The sequence below is a fragment of the Neomonachus schauinslandi genome, chromosome 9, assembly GCF_002201575.2.
Source record: "Neomonachus schauinslandi chromosome 9, ASM220157v2, whole genome shotgun sequence".
NCBI classification, from domain to species: domain Eukaryota; kingdom Metazoa; phylum Chordata; class Mammalia; order Carnivora; family Phocidae; genus Neomonachus; species Neomonachus schauinslandi.
Genome location: NC_058411.1, coordinates 106,944,766 through 106,962,205, shown reverse-complemented (window position 1 = coordinate 106,962,205; position 17,440 = coordinate 106,944,766). Strand labels below are relative to the sequence as shown.

At 34.6% G+C, this 17,440-nt stretch overlaps 1 protein-coding gene across 1 annotated transcript in view; it reads right to left on the bottom strand.

The window, feature by feature from the left end:
- Window positions 1-375: 375 nt before the first annotated feature.
- SPESP1 (sperm equatorial segment protein 1) overlaps window positions 376-17,440 on the bottom strand; it is a 29,159-nt gene continuing 12,094 nt past the window's right edge. Inside the window, exon 2 of the mRNA XM_021693982.2 lies at window positions 376-2,413. Coding sequence (XP_021549657.1) covers window positions 1,368-2,413 — 1,046 coding nt within the window. The 3' untranslated portion in view covers window positions 376-1,367. The remainder of the gene's footprint in view (window positions 2,414-17,440) is intronic.

Here is a 17,440-nt window from a genome sequence, read left to right as displayed (position 1 = left end):
GTTCCCTCTCTCGCTGTGTCTCTCTCTGTCAAATAAATAAATAAAATCTTAAAAAAAAGATTTACGAGTCAAATCAAATCTCAGTGTGTGAACTTTATTTGGATCTTTGATTTCATACAAACTCTAAATTTAAAAAAATTATTAACAGTTGGAAATCTGAACAATGACTGGATATTTGATGATAAAGAATTATTAAATTTGTATGTGTGGTGATATTGTGGTTGTTTTTTTTAAAAACTTAAAGAGCTTCACACTGTAATCTTTACAAATGAAATGAAAAAGTATCTGGGATTTAATTCAACATAAAATAGGAAAGGGGGAAAAGGTGAGGGTTTAGGTGAAACAAGACGAGTCATTAGTAGATCACTGTTGAAACTGGACATTAGGTACATAGATCTATTACATTAATCTGTTTACTTTTTCACATGTTTGAAATCTTCCAGAGTAAAATTAATTTTAAAAATAAGCAACACACACACAAAATTAAAAAATAAAGAAAAACAAGCAACAGGAAACAGTAAAGAGTGTTATTGTGAAACAAAACCTACGTGGTCCTTTTATGATCTAGCTAATTGTGTAGAAATTATTTTTGATCCCTGCTACTCTCTCAGTCTCTATGTCCATGCAATCACCAAATACTGTTGATTCTACTTCTAAACTAACACTTATTTCGAACTAGTCCAAGCTAAATTTGGCCTTTGCTTAGTGCACTTCTACTTTTGTCTGCCTCCAAAACTGCAGCCAGAGTGGTTTTTTTAAAAACACAAATTTGATCATACCCATCTTTTGCTTAAAATCCACGAATGCTTCTCAGCAATCATAGGAATGGCTATATTACAAATCCAAGTTACAACCACTCACTGATACTCCAAAAGTACTTAACAACAAAGAAACAGGGACGTATCTTCATATACCATCCACCTTTCAAAGGAGGCAGACAGATATTCAAATAAAAGTGCTGATTCAAGTTCCAACTTTGTTATTCAGAGAGAAAACTCAGATTCTCTCAAAGAGTAATAAAGACCATATATCCTAAAATTTTACATTTATATTCATTTATTTAAAACAGGCTACATACAGATTGCACATGGTCTCTTAACTCTTATAAAATGGGTGAATTTAACTAATCTATTCAAGTAAAATCAAAGATCTTCATAACTTTTAAAGTTAATTAATGAGAAAAAACTACAAACTCCTGAACCAAAATTTTATTTTAAATTATTAGGCTTTCATGCATATGAAAATTTTTTATAATATATGACATGGAAAGATGTTAGCACATTGAACAATAGAAAATATTTTCATACAACTTGTGAATCACTAATATGTTTATTTCTCCAGTGAAATGAATGCACAGTTCGCTTAAATCAACTTTGTCGTGGAACATCAAGTAGGTTTAAAATTTTTATATTATTGTTTAATAACTTCCTAATAAGGTTTTGAGTTTCTAGTTGACTTACACATAATATTTTTTTCAATGTATTGAATACTGTAGTAGCTTTTTCTCTCATTTCTGGCGGAACATGTCTAATATCTAAATATTCAGACAATTTAGATCTGGAATTGTACAGCATGTTAATAACAGTTTCAACGTCATCAATTCCAGTGTCACTGCTTTGTCCTAGTGGTAACAGCTGGGATTTATACATCTTTTGTAGTTTATGTTCCGCTGCTTCTGCTAAAGCAAGGCTCCGTTTTAGGTGCTCTCTAGAGGCTCGAATGTCCTCTCTGTATTCTGGCTTGAGGCTCTCAGCAAGAGGTACCCGTTGTACCTGTGAATGAATATCTGAAATTTTTTTCAAAATGTCTTCAATACTCAGAATCTGTGGGCGTTTTTCAAATGTTAGTGCGTCCGATTTTTCCATTTCATATTCACCTGAGAGCTGAGGAACATCTTCTAGTTCTGTGACCGTATCCACGTCAGTGCTCCTACTTGAAGAGGTAATAAACGGTTGGCCTGAGGTGACATCTGGACTTGGGGATGTCTCAGTAACGTTTGGCCGTGGCTTTGGTGCCTCAGTTCGTGCCAGTTCCGGCTCTGGCTCTGGCTCTTTTACAATAAACGGTTCATCTGTGTGTAACACAATAGAAATATTTTTTGGTTTAATCGACCAGAATGCTGTACTTTTGGTAGTTTTCTTCTTCTCTACTTCCAGTGTGAAGCCTCCAGTAGGGGAAGCTGTGGTGTCTTCACTGATACGATTGATTAAAACATTATTTTCAGTAGAAACGTCTCCATGTGTGATTATCTCCTTTAATCTTGATACCTTCGGTCCTATAGAATGAACATTATTTGGAGACTTCGATTTTTTCTCAGGACCTGGCTCCCTAGTAGGAACACTTAGTATTAGGTTCTGTAAAACTTCTACATAATGATTTAAGTTTTGTTCTTCGTCAGGCGTCACAGTTATGCCTTAAAGGAAAAAAAAATCAAACAATAAGTAACACTTAATATTATATATGATATATTGACAGAATCTACTGACCTAAATTTACTTCCTATGTTATCACTTAAAAGTTGAGATAAAGAACCAAGAAATAAAGCACCTTTGGCTCAGTCGATTTTCACTTAAATAAAAAAAAATAAATTTATTCAGATCCTTAATACATGAACAAGATTAGTGCAAAAGTTGCATATTAACACAATTCTCTATATTTTTTCGCTTTTATTCTCCCATATGATTCAGTAGGTAGCTTATTAAAACAAAATTCTTGATCATATCCTCCACCACAGTGGTGTGCTGGAATTGGCTCATACTGGCTCACCAGAACCAATTACTCAATTTTTAGGAATTTTGTGAACCAAATGTTAAACATAGACATTATTAAAAATTATTTTAATTTGCAATTAAATGAATTATATTCAAAATAAAGGTAATAAATATTCAAAATTCATCACTTATTACTTTATGTCATTTTACTATTGTCTATGGTCTTGAGGTTATTTACATCTAGTGTAGCTGTACGGTAGAAAAGCTATGTGATGGTGTACTAGTCTATATCCCTTTCTCTGTCCCTGTTCAGTAACACCAAATAAATAGCCTGAAATCAACTGTGATGGGAATATTTACGTCATGTTAATGGACAAGTGCTATAAATCTCGGCTTACCAGTCTCTCCAAAAAGCCAGTTGTTGAACGTTTACCAGTACACCACTGCCTTCAACCCAGCAAAGATCTAACTACAGCTTGTGGATCATATCTGATGGGGAAATGTTAAGGTTCAGAGCAAACAGTCAAGAAAGAATTCTTGAGACAACTTTGGTGCAAAAAGGTGGTATTATTAAAGCAAGGGGACAGGACCCATGGGCAGAAAGAGCTGCACTGGGATTGTGAGGGGTGGCCCATTATATATTTTCAAGTTGGGAGGGGGTTAAGGATAGCCTAGGTCTCTAAGGAATTGGGAAGCAAGGTTTCCAGGACCTTGAGGGGCTAACTATTGTTAGGAAAAGTCATTTATCACTGTCTAGTAAAACCTTAGTCATGAAACCCTTCAGATGTATATCACTGGGCCATCTGCTTGAAGGATGATTGCTAACATATATCGTGGGGGTTATAGAAAAAGGAAGTTTCCAAAGGAGACTTACAGGATCCTGGTGGTTGGGATAATGTTACACTAAGATTGCCTTTTGCCCTTAGCAAAGTATCAACATCAAGGTAATTGAGTTCCTAGAGGAAGGTCACTCTGCCTGTATCAAGACTTGTCAACTGGCTGCCAGTTGTAAAGAAATTTAATTTTTTCTTTTGCTTTTGGTTCCCACATTAATATCCACCTAATTGTTTTGTAAATAAAGTTTTATTGGAACCCAGCCAGTCTTGCCCATCTGTTTATGTATTATCTAAGGCTGCTTTTGGTTGCAACAATAGAACTGAGTAGTTACAACAGAGACCACATGGGCTACAAAGCTGAAAATACTTACTATCTGGCCCTTTACAGGAAAAGTTTGCCAACTCCTGGTCTAAACCATCAACATTTCACTCTTAAAACAAAACAGCAGTTCTATTTATGCAGGTATTTTGCAGCATCTGAGTGGTTGGTGAAGCCTCTCATTTCCAACACGGAAAACAAAAAAGATTATTGAATAAGATATTCCGAAATTCTCCTCAGGTCCCCTACTCCTAAGATGGTTTTTAATATTAAGTGCTGGAATTTTGTACTACATGTCATTTTGAAATGATTTTGCCACTATCAAGGATATAAATTGACTTAATTCAAGAAAGTAAGTCACTTTTTACCAAACTCTAATGCATAACTCCTACCTAAATTCTCCCTCTGCAGGCAAAATGAAATTACAAACTTTATATTCAGCAGGTACTTCTATTCAGCACTTTCACAAGCACAAAACAGTTAAAAATGCTTTATATTTAAATGTTTTTCCTCTCTTCCTTAACTCTTGTTACAACTTAGAAAGGCCAGATGGATATTTAATCAAAATTGAAAGTATATTTCTAAATTTAAAAAAAATTTTTTTTAAGATTTTTTATTTATTTATTTGACAGAGGGAGACACAGAGAGAGAAGGAACACAAGCAGGGGGAGTGGGAGAGGGAGAAGCAGGCTTCCCGCTGAGCAGGGAGCCCGATACGGGGCTCAATGGGGGGCTCGATGAGGGGGCTCAATGCAGGGCTCGATTCCAGGACCCTGGGATCATGACCTGTGCCGAAGGCAGAAGCTTAACAACTGAGCCACCCAGGTGCCCCTAAATTTTAAAAATTTCTTAATGAGAACAGTTTAGTAGGCAAAGTGATAGTGGAAAGATACCAGACTTCTCTGGAGATCTAGATTCTAAAAGTACATTCTGCATTTTATGTTATGCTTAGAAAAGCCTTGCATACTTCAAGATCCATATGACGATGATAGGTGAAAAAAGGGAGACAGATTTTGATATTATCTCTGTAATAATTTTCTTAAAATCGCTGACCCCATATCATGCATTTTGTCTGTGAATTGTGGATTTTAAAAAATGGACTAGAAGGTTAACATACCTAACTCTTGTGGGTCGTTGCCTATTTTGTGCCAGTCTCAGCCTATCCATAATAAAGCTGCAGACTAGAAATGCCTGGTGGTGCTCACCTGGGCCCTGGAGTGAGCTACCCACAGACATTTCCCCTTTCCAAATCAGTGTTATGACTGGACTGACCCTTGTGGTTCTTATGATTCCAAGACATCCTTCAGCAACAACCATCAGGAAACTTTGACAAAACAAGGGTTTATTACTTATAAGACCTGGAAATTACATAGTACACTTGGGGCCACACAGCGGGAGGTGGAGACGGATGGAGAGAAAAAAACAGAGAGAGGGAGAGGAGAGTGTGTGGGAGCCCAGGAAAGCAAGGGAGCCAGAGACAGTGCCAGAGATTGGGGGTGGGGGGTGGGGGTGGGGCTGGTAAAGTGCAAATGGGCCAGGGGTTCTCCTTTTATTGGGGTCAAATGTGGGGGCTCTAGGGCTCACTCTTTATTGATGAATTAAAACATAAGAGCATGAATTTGAAGCTCAGGAAGAGGAAAAAACAACTGGCCCAAAAGGACAGTTATGAAAATCAATTAAGATCTGCAAAACAAAGGAGCCTCATTAGGGGCAGGTGGCCTGGCTCTTTATCTAGGCTTGTGGCTGGCACTGTGTATATTTAAGATAGCAATCTTTGAGATGAATGGCTCTTTGATATGGATGCCTCTACAATCAAAGCTTAAGTCTGGCACTTGCATTACAAAAAAAGAAAAAAAACCACAACTGTCCGAGTCTATACTACATTGCCTCCGAGGAGAGGAAATGGGACTGAAGTCAGGTCATTAAAGGGAACTTTACACTTACCCACATATAATATTTTACTCTCTAAAAACACATAAGCACACATACCCAATCATTCAATATAGTGAACCATTAAAACTCACATTTTAAAAAGGAAAATAACTTATTTATGTATTCTCATAGGCATGTAAGGCGTTGTCCTGAATCTATAGTTTCCTGGAGGAAAATATTAAGTAAAATGAATATGCAGCCTAGTGCAGTGAAAAAAAACTTTTTTTATTCTGGTCCTCCTTGTACCACTTTCTAAGCATCATGACCTTAGGCAATTACTTAATTTCTCTCAACATTTACTTAACTATAAAATTAAGTTACTCTATTTGCCCTTTTATCTCATAGAACCAAATAAATTAGATACTTGAAAAACACTTTAAAAGCCCTATAAAGAAAAATAAATAAATAAAAGCTCTATAAAGATAACTGCTGACATTTCTCATCTTAAAATATAAAGTTAAATCCCTTAAAAAAATATGCTTTGGATCCTATCTGTAAAAAACACTAGAAGCTTTTCTGCTAAAGACTGAAATAAGATCAGGATATTAATATCTCCACTATTATTTAACATCATGTTGGAGGTATTAGTCAATGTAATTAGACAATGGAAAATAACTGGAAGCATGAGAGTTGGGAAGAAAAAGGTTAAACTATGTTTATGTGTAGATGATATAATTAGACATCTAGCAACACAAAAGAATTCCTTTGAAAAGCTACTGCAAGGAGTTAAGAGAATTTAGAAAAGTAGCAAGTTATAAAGTCAACATACAAAAATCAGTATACCAATATAAACCAGTTAAAAGATGAGAAAGAAGATGCTATTTTGATAACAAATAATGAAAGAAAATATCTAATCATAAATTTAAAAAGACATGTCCAAAATCTATAGGAGTAATTACATTAGGCTGAATATAGGCATCCAGAGGTCTTTGCAGATGTGATTAAATTAAGGATCTTGACAGGGGATTATCCTAGATTATCTGGGTAGACTCTAAATCCAATCACAAATGTTTTTATAAGAGAGAGACAAACAGAGATTTGATACACAGAAGAGGAAGGGTTAATATGGAGGAGGAGGCAGAGATTAGAATGAAGTGGCCATAAGACTTGGAATGCTGGCAGCTACCAGAAGCTAGAAGAGCCAATTAAAATATTGTCTCTTTGAGCTTGCAGAGGGAACACAGCTCTGCCTTACACCTTGATTTTGGCTCAGTGAAGCTGATTTTAGACTTATGGCCTCAAACTGTGAGAGAATAAATTTGTTATTTTTTGATACCAAGTTTATAGTAATTTGTTATAGCAGCCACAGAAAACTGATACAGGAATGTAACAAAATCTTCCAAAAAACATAATGTAAGCTTCAGCAAATGGAAAGATATACCATGTTCTTAGACAAGAAGATTCGATATCATAAAGATGCTTAGATGTCATATTCTCTCTGTTAATGTATACATTTAATATGCTCCTAACAAAATATCATTACTTGTTTTCTGGAGTTAGGAAAATGGATTATAAAGCTCATCTGGAAGGAAAAATGAGTAAGAATAGCCAGAAAAATAGAGGCTAGCCCCAATAAATATTGAAATATATTATAAAGCCTCTATTATAAAAATAGTATAGCATTGCACATGAATGTACAGATGAATGGAACAGAACAGAAAATACAGAAACAGACCCAACTGCATATGGAAAAATAGCTCTCTAAGTGAGGGAAGTTTCAATTTATAAACTTACTTAGCTAATAAATGAAGAAGCCACCTATAATTATGACATTTTGCAATGATTATCAATATCAAAGATTATTTGTATTACAAAAAGATACACAATCAGACATTATGTATTTCTAGCACCTATGAAGCAGTCTTGTAAAAATGGTCAAAACCTGAATCTAACAGGTGTCTCTAGATCTGACAATATACTGAAAGTACATGGGACAACAAAGGAAGATATAAACGAGACCATAGGGATATAATCAGCAAAATCTAGACTATGGGAAACTATAGAACATATGATCCAGTTTCAACAACTACATTGCAAGGACAAAAATAGAGATGAAGGAGGACTACATTAAAATGGAATTAAAAGATATATGAATTAAATGTACGAATCTTATTTGAATCTCAATTCAACCAAACAAACTAGAAGAGAGAGAATCAGGGAAGTTTGAACATTGGCCAGATACTTGATAATACTAAGGAATTATTATTTTTTAGGTGTGAAATTCACATTATTATTGTGTTTATTTATATTTTAGTGCTTTATATTAAAATATTTACTGATGAAATTATATGATGTATCAAATTTGCTTCTAAAAAATTCAAGTCTGAGAAGTTGGGGAGAGGGACCAGGAAGGTGAGGGGGAAAGGAATGTGGGTGGACATAACAATGAAACAAAATTAATTGTGGGTTAGTAGTTGAAGCTGGTTATAGATATATGGAGATTTATTATACCATTCTTTCTACTTGTGTATATATTTAAGTTTTTCCACAATAAATTTTTTTTATATCGGTTTTGGAAAAATTTCAATTCTGGGCCACTATTCACATGCAAATCTAAAATCTGCAACCAACAAAGGCTTAAATGCTTTTAAAAAGACATTGCCAATAGATTGTAGGCTGCTAAACATTCCATTTTTTTAAATTATTTTTTTTTAAGATTTTATTTCTTTGAGAGAGAGAGAGCAAGGGCAAGGGGGAGGGGTAGAGGGAGAGGGAGAAGCAGACTCCCCGCTGAGCAGGAAGCCCTATGTGGGACTTAATCCCAGGACCCTGGGATTATGACCTGAGCCAAAGGCAGATGCTTAACTGACTGAGCCACCCAGGCACCCTAAACATTCCATTTTTAATCATTTAACTTCTCCCTTCTCAAAGTAGTGAATAGGACATCCAGGTTACTATTAGGTGAATTAGATTGTCAAAGGACAGGAAAAGGAGATCCTTACTGCTAGCTGATTCCTAAAAAAAATTGATGTACTCATTATCCCTTTATACTATTACTTAGGCAACATTAAAAAACCTGTTCATGGCTGCCGAACAATACAGCACCCTATCTTCTACCTTGTTTTTCTTCTCTTCTTCATGAACCCTTTGTCTCCATATTGTTCTATTGTTAAATCTATCCTCTCGCTACACACTTCCCACCTCCTACTTTTGTACCCCTAAAACATCTACTTACTTCATATTGACTTCTCAGTTTCCCTAATCAGGACTGCTCTTGCAAATCAATTTGATCTTTATACAAATGTTTGCAGGCAAGGTAGTAAAAGATAGTCAAGGCTCAAACATCCTGACAAATGGCCCCGACCACTATGAAAACCTGCTTTCCCCATTCTTCAGAAGTTCCTAGAAAGGTATATATATATACAATGGAATATTATGCAGCCATCAAAAGGAATGAGATCTTGCCACTTGCAACGACGTGGATGGAACTGGAAGGTATTACGTTGAGCGAAATAAGTCAAACAGAGAAAGACATGTATCATATGACCTCACTGATATGAGGAATTCTTAATCTCAGGAAACAAACTGAGGGTTGCTGGAGTGGGGGGTGGGGTGGGAGGGATGGGGTGACTGGGTGATAGACACTGGGGAGGGTATGTGCTCTGGTAAGCGCTGTGAATTGTGCAAGACCGTTGAATCTCAGATCTGTACCTCTGAAACAAATAATGCAATATATGTTAAGAAAAAAAAAGAAGAAGAAGAAGGTAGCAGGAGGGGAAGAATGAAGCGGGGGAAATCGGAGGGGTAGACGAACCATGAGAGAGGATGGACTCTGAAAAACAAACTGAGGGTTCTAGAGGGGAGGGGGGTGGGAGGATGGGTTAACCTGGTGATGGGTATTGAGGAGGGCACATTCTGCATGGAGCACTGGGTGTTATGCACAAACAATGAATCATGGAACACTACATCTAAAACTAATGACGTAATGTATGGGGATTAACATAAGAATAAAAAAAAACCTAAAAAAAAAAAAAAAGAAGTTCCTAGAAAGATGAACAAAATTCAAATTCTTACAAAGACCAGACTACTCTGCTAGAAGTTGAGTTTTTACACATTGGATATGTATAGTTTACACTGGTGTGCTTTATCCTCCTCTGTCTTCTTTACCAGTTAGTGATCCAACCAAACATAGCAATGTCTCAGAATGTGGATAAGGTAAGAATCTCTTCCACCTTTAGAAACCATAATGCTGTTTTCCAGTGCCTCTAGTTAGAAGGATGGCTCCCTGCTATGCAGGCTTAAGGTTTAACAGGAATCACAGACACAGATGTCATAGCTGTGCTTGAGACTGTCTGCACTTTTCTTCTTGAAATAGTACAGGGAGAATTAGTCACATGACAGAAATAATAGGAAAGTAAACAAAATGGGAAAACAACTGTAGGAACAAAAGTGGCATGAAATCTGAAGGGGAAAATTGGAAGACAGTGATTGAAAAGACCATAATAGCTCTGACTGACTGAGCAATTGCTTTGTGCCAGGCACTATACTAAGGGCTTTGAACGTGAGGAGTGTTTTTACAAAGAAGAAAATAAGGACACTTAGAAAGGATAAGTAATTTGCCTAAGATTATATTTGATTTGTAGGTGGTAATAATGGCATTCAAACAGAGGCTGCCTTATTTCAAAGCTGGTACACATAACAACTACACAATGTTGTCATAAAAAGATGACACAAGGATGCTGGCAAAATAGAAGTATGATAATAAAATTGTCCTGGAAGAATACAACTCTCTTTTAAAATACATGTAAATACTAAAATACAATCAATCAATACATAAGTAAAATATATAAAATTTTGCTCTACTGTCAACTGGATGAAAATATATCCCTTTCATATATTAAGATGTATTTAGAATTTTTAAACCTGATCCAAAAACCTTTTTTATTTTTTATTTTTTAATTTTTATTTAAATTCCAGTTAGTTAACATAGTGTCACATTAGTTTCAGGTATACAATACAGTGATTCAACACTTCCATACAACACCAGGTGCTCATCATGACAAGTGCACTCCTTAATCCCCATCACCTATTTCACCAACCCCCCCACCCACCTCCCCTCTGGTAACCATGAGTTTGTTCTCTATAGTTTAGAATCTGTTTCTTGGTTTGCCTCTCTCTTTTTTCCCTTTGCTTGTTTGTTACTTAAATTCCACATATAAGTGAAATCATATGGTATTTGTCTTTCTTGGACTGATTTATTTCATTTAGCTCCATCCACATCATTGCAAATGGTAAGATTTCATTCTTTTGTATAGCTGAGTAATATTCCATTGTATACATATACCACATCTTCTTTATCCATTCATCAGTTGATGGACACTTGGGCTGTTTCCATAATTTGGCTATTGTAAATAATGCTGCCATAAACATTAAGGTGCATGTACCCCTTTGAATTAGTATTTTTGTATTCTTTGGGTAAATACCTAGTAGTGCAATTGCTAGATTGTAGGGTAGTTCTATTTTTAACTTTTTGAGGAACCTCCTCCATACTGTTTTCCACAGTGGCTGCACCATTTTGCAATCCCACCAACAGTGCAAGAGGATTCCCCTTTCTCCACATCCTTGCCAACACCTGTTATATCTTGTGTTGATTTTAGCCATTCTGACAGATGTGAAGTGATATCTCATTTTAGTTTTGATTTGCATTTCCTTGATGATTAGTGATGATGAGCATCTTTTCATGTGTCTGTTGGCCATCTGTATGTCTTCTTTGGAAAAGTGTCTAAAACTGATCCAAATTTGATATATTTTTGTTACTACAAAGTATGGATAGCAACTGACAGTCAATGACTTATAAAAGAATACATTCACTTCACACAGAAGCAAAAAGTAAGTTAGTTTTGAGTTTATTTTGAGGAAAATAATAAAATCTGATTTAAAATGAGCAATGTAATAAAAAACTTAAATCAACAAACAATAGTTTCAAAACATACATTTCCTTCTCAAGAATGGCCAATTAAAGATGGAAGAAGAGAGTACAAGAAATAAAATAAAAGCCAGTTAACATGAAAAGTTGCTAAAGTTCACTGTTCATAAAAGAAATGCAAGTTAAAAACAATCTTTGTCAGTCAAGTAGGTAAAAAATTTTTCTAAAAACCTAGGATTGGCATGTGTATAATTACTTCCTTAGTAAAAGAAGTAACTTCTTGGAACACCTGGGTGGCTCAGTCAATTAAGCATCTGACTCTTGATCTCAGCTCAGGTCTCAATCTTAGGGTCATGAGTTCAAGCCCCACGCTGGGCTCTGTGTTGGGTGTGGAGCCTCCTTAAAAAAAAAAGAAAAAGTAACTTTTCTTCCTTTTTGATCCTCACATCCTTCATTAATTTCTCACTAGCACACTGATCTTTTCTTTACAGAATTTAAGATAATCTTAACTATATATATTTGTTTAATGTTTTTTAACTACTACATATTGTAAGCTCTTTGAAAGCTGTGACCATGTCTGCTTCTCTATATCCCCTGTTCTACCCAGTGCCTAGAGCCATGGCAGTCAAAAAAGCATTTGTTAAGTGAATGACTGAATGAATAAACCAAATGCTGGCAGGTATGTAAATTAATTGTACCTCCACTAATTTATCTTAACGAAATAATCACAGGTAAAAAAAATTTCTATAGAATTCTGTTAGAACGCTGTAGAGGAAAACTAAATGTCATGTTATGTCTAAAATAAATCTGCTGGTCTAAAGACTGTCTTTGTTTTGATTTGTTTTGATTTTGGGTTTGTTTAGTTTTCGGGTTTTTTGTTTGGTTTTGTTTCTTAGCTAATAGTCCAATAATAATTAGTGAGAAAATCTGGGCATTAAAAAAAAAGTTCTCTTATTTTAGGCTAAGAAGGCAGTTTTTATGTTTTTCTAAATTTCTAAGTCTGAAGTTTATCAACAACAACATCATAATTATTATAGTTAAATAGCTCCAATTTTCAGAAAGCCCTGCACTTCTTCTAACTGGCCCTTACTAAGTAGCCTAATATAAATTTAGATCACATAAATTTAACTAAATTTGTTTAAGTTCTGTTAATTTTCTTTTATTAGATTTTATCAATCTCTAAGGTAACATTGCATTAACATAATTTTAAGTAAATTACAATCTTAGGGATTAAAAATCCCTAAGGGTTACTAGGATTAAAATACCTTCATAACTTATCTTTTACATATTTTAAAGTATACAATTCAATGGTATTTAGTATATTCACAGTTGTGCAACTATCACCAACCACGATCTAAGTTTAAAACAGTTTCATCATCCCCAAAATAAACCCATTCCCCAATTTCCTCAGCCCTAGGCAAATACTAAACTACCTTCTGTCTCTATGGATTTGCCTATTCTTGATGTTTTATATAAATTAAATCATACAATATGTGTTCTTTTGTGACTGGCTTCTTTCACTTAGCATAATGTTTTTAAAACTCATCCATATTGTAGCATACGTCAGTATTTCATTCCTTTTTATGGCCAAATAATATTCCATTGTATGGATATACCACCTTTCGTTTATGAATTCATCAGTTGCTACACATTTGGCTTGTTTCTACTTTTTAGTGATAATGGTGATGCTGCTATGCTCATGTACAAGTTTTTGTGTGGATGTATGCTTTCATTTCTCTTGAACATATGTCTAGGAGTAGAATTACTAGGTCATATGATAATACTATGTTTAACCTTTAAGGAACTGCCAAAGCAGCTGCATTCCCATCAATATATGAGGGTTCCAATTTCTCCATATCATCCCAATACTTACCTGTCCTTTTGATTACAGCCATCCTTGTGGGTGTTAAGTCGTAACTCATTGTAGTTTCAACTTGTATTTCTCTAATAGCTAATAACACTGAACATCTTTTCACATGCCTGTTGGCCATCTGTATATCTTCTTTGGAGAAATCTGTATTCTGATACTTTTCCCATTTTTTAATTGGGTTTTCCTTATTACTGAGTTGTAAGTATTCTTTATATATTCTGGAGACCAGTCCTTTGTCATATATATGACATATGTCAGATATGTCATATCTTTGTCATATATATGATTGAAAATATTTTCTCCTACTCGTTAGTTGTATTTTCATTTTCTTAAGGTTATCATTTGCAGCATAAAAGTTTTTAATTTTAATGTGGTTCAATTTATCTATTTTATTGAGGCTGCTTGTGCTTTTGATGTCATATCTAAGAAACTGTTGCCAAATCCAAGCGCACAAATACTTACATCTACATTGTCATCTAAGAGTTCTAAGTTTTAGCTTTTACATTTAGATCTATGACCTAGCTTGAATTAACTTTTATATATGGTTTGAGGTAAGGGTCCAATTTCATTCCTTTGCCTAGTGTCCCAGCACCATTTGCTGAAAAGACTGTTCTTTTCCCCACTGAATTGTCTTGGTATCCTTGTTGAAAATCAATTGACCAATAATGTAAGAGGTCCTTTCTGGACTCTCGACTCAATTTCATTCATCTATATGTCTATTCTTAGGCCAGTACTACACTGTCTTGATTACTGCAGCTGTATAGTAAGTTTTGAAATCAGGAAGTGTGAGTCCTTGAACTTTGTTCTTTTTCAGGATTGTTATGGCTAGTCTGGGTCCCTTGTATTTCCATATGAATTTTAGTATCAGCTTGTTAATTTCTGCAAAAAAAGCAAGCTAGGATTGTGACAAAGTGTTGAATCTGTAGATCAATTTGGGAGTATTGCCATCTGATACATTTTTAAACAGAACTCAAGATTATACATAATATATTTACATAAATAGGATCATAATATATATACTACTACATTTGATCAACATTTAAATTTTTTATTGAAATATGCCTCTTACGCATTTTAAAGTCATTAAGTGTTCTTGGCCTTGAAGCCACAAAGCCAAGAACCTAAAGAATTAGGTCTTTTTCATCTGCAGAGTAAGCAACACAAATTATTTCTCATTTCATCTCTTATGACTAAATGGTACAAATGAAATTTTCAGGGCAAGATTATTTTGGACTAGGAAAGCAGAAGGCCTAATGTATAAGTTCTTGGCTTCTAACAATGTCTGTGGGGATGTTTTCATCCACTCCATTCTTTTTAAGAACCACAAAGGGCAAGGAGAGAAGTTAAAATAGCCACCAGCAACAACTACCAAACCCATCAACAAGCAAATAAATGTAAATAAAAAGCATAATTCTATATGTTTTAAGCACATTTAAAAGGTTACTTGGCTTTGGCATCACGTTCTCTTTATCCTGTTGTGGTATAGCTATCAGGATCACTTGGGAGAGCACCTTAGTGTGAATGGACCATCTTGACACATTTCATTAACTTCTGAAATAATATGGTAGCATATCTTCTAATATGTGAATCCTGTTGGTGGGTAGCCTCTGGCGGGGGTTGGAGGGAGGTAGGTTGGCAAAAGAATCATGGGTCTGTCCACAAATATTTTATAGGGAGAAAAGTAAGATCTTCTTGTAAGCTCTGATTTGTATTAGTTTTAGAATAAGGAAACACTTTTGCTGATCTGGGTTACATAAATAAAATGAAATGTAAACAGTATTTTTAAGCATTTGAAGAAAATTCACCCAAGTAAAGTATTAAGTATTTGAAAAGTAGTTCTTACACTTTTGAGTTTCATTATGACTCATACCCTTTTTTTTTTTTTAAGGATTTTTTTAAAGATTTTATTTATTTATTTGACAGACAGAGCACAAGCAGGGGGAGTGGTAGGCAGAGGGAGAGGGGGAAGCAGGCTCCCTGCGAGCAGGGAGCCCGACGACTCACATATTTTTTAACAGTCTTATATTATCATTTTCTTTTTTTATGTTCATATGGTCACAACTTAGCCAGCTGGAGCCACTGTAAGCTGTCTCCTGTCCTTCTGAGGGAACCTCTGAATTTTTAAAGGATCCTTGCTTGTTCTCTGGTAGGTACTGCTGCCTGCCTCCCTGCCATCTCCTATCCCACTCTCATCCTTAACCCTCCAATTTGTACTTATTTCCCTAAAGATGAAAATCAGCTATCTGTTCAAGGAATCCTAGTTTCTTTTTATGGAAAACAATATTAGAGATAAAAATCTGAGGGCTAGAAGTACATATCAAAACTAGCATTACAGGGTGACATTGTTATTAGGCCATCTTAGTCAACAGAACTAAAAAATATATATGTACAGACATTAATTTTTACTGACCTTTTCCAATTGACTTTTAACATTAATTTAAAGCACACCTACCTGAATTTTAAACCCTCATCTAAATTATAATGCATTCCCTTTTATAACATAATAAGTCATACAACTATTACTTTAGCTGTAAATCTTGATTAAAACTGACATAATTATTGTTTCTGTCAATAACAATTTATTAATATTAAAGCTCACCATAAAAATACTGACTGAATAACAAGGTTGAACATTACAATTGCTTTTGGATAATTTGACTACATTCCACTCCAACTAATGAATGGTCAAATTATCTTGTTTGGGGTTATGTGTAATTTTTAAAACTGTTTTGTTGTTAAATACACCATATTCTGATATATTCTTTATTCTAATTGCTTAATTTTCATTTGAGATTGTTAATGTTTTAACTGACGATTGTTTCTTGATAGCAGCATCACAGTACTAGAGTTTAAAAGAAGCCTTTTTTTTTTTTTTTAAAGTACACTTTGAGATGGATGAAAAATATAAGCAGTTTGGTCTGTCATGAATTCAAGAATCTTATCTGGTTAACCTAATGATTCATGTAGCTACATGAATAATCTTTCACTCTATATAAGTTCTTCCTGGAGAAACTCAGTTTTGGAAGTGTAAGAAACTTGGGAAATTCCAGTCACCTAAATCTCTATGCAATATTTTATTTATTTACTTATTTTTTATTTTTTTAAACATTTTATTTATTTATTTGAGAAAGACAAAGCAAGTGAGCATAAGTGAGTGGTGGGAGGGGCAAAAGGAGAGGAGAGAATCTCAAGCCAACTCTGGGCTCAGCCTGACACGGGGCTCAATCTCACAACCCTGAGATCATGACTTGAGCCAAAATCAAGAGTCTGTCACTTAATCAACTGAGCCACCCAGGTGCCCCTCTATGCAAGATTTTTAAAAGTTGCATGCATTAAAACATAATACTTGTAAACTAGTCTAGGCTGGTAATATTTTGTCACTTGGTTCAGGCATTGGTTACACAGGGGCATTAACCATAAAAATTCATTAAGCCTCTGATTTATGTACTTTATTGTATGTATATATTTAAAATGTCATGTTTATCACTCTGTTTTGCATTATAGTTACTGGACATTAACATAAAGATAAAACAAAAAATCATTTTTAAAGAACGAGTTTATAAAAATTTGATTTTATCAATAGATGTTATTGTCATTTCAGTTAGTAGAACTAATTGAAGACATTCTATAAACTGAGCTATATTTCCCAGTTTCGTTATGCTATAGATTTTATTACTTTGAACTAAGACAAAACTAATATAAAATTTCTTACATTTAAGATTATGGATATGATGGTATAGCTCATAAGATTTTTTTCTTCTACCAAAGAGTTAGGAGTGCTTTGGTTCCCCTGTCTAAGCTGAGAAACCATGGTTTCTGTGGCCAGAGATATTACAAATTTTTAAAAATTAAAAAATGTGATTTTTAGCTCTAGTCATTTTAAATAACAAAAGTGGTTTTAACACA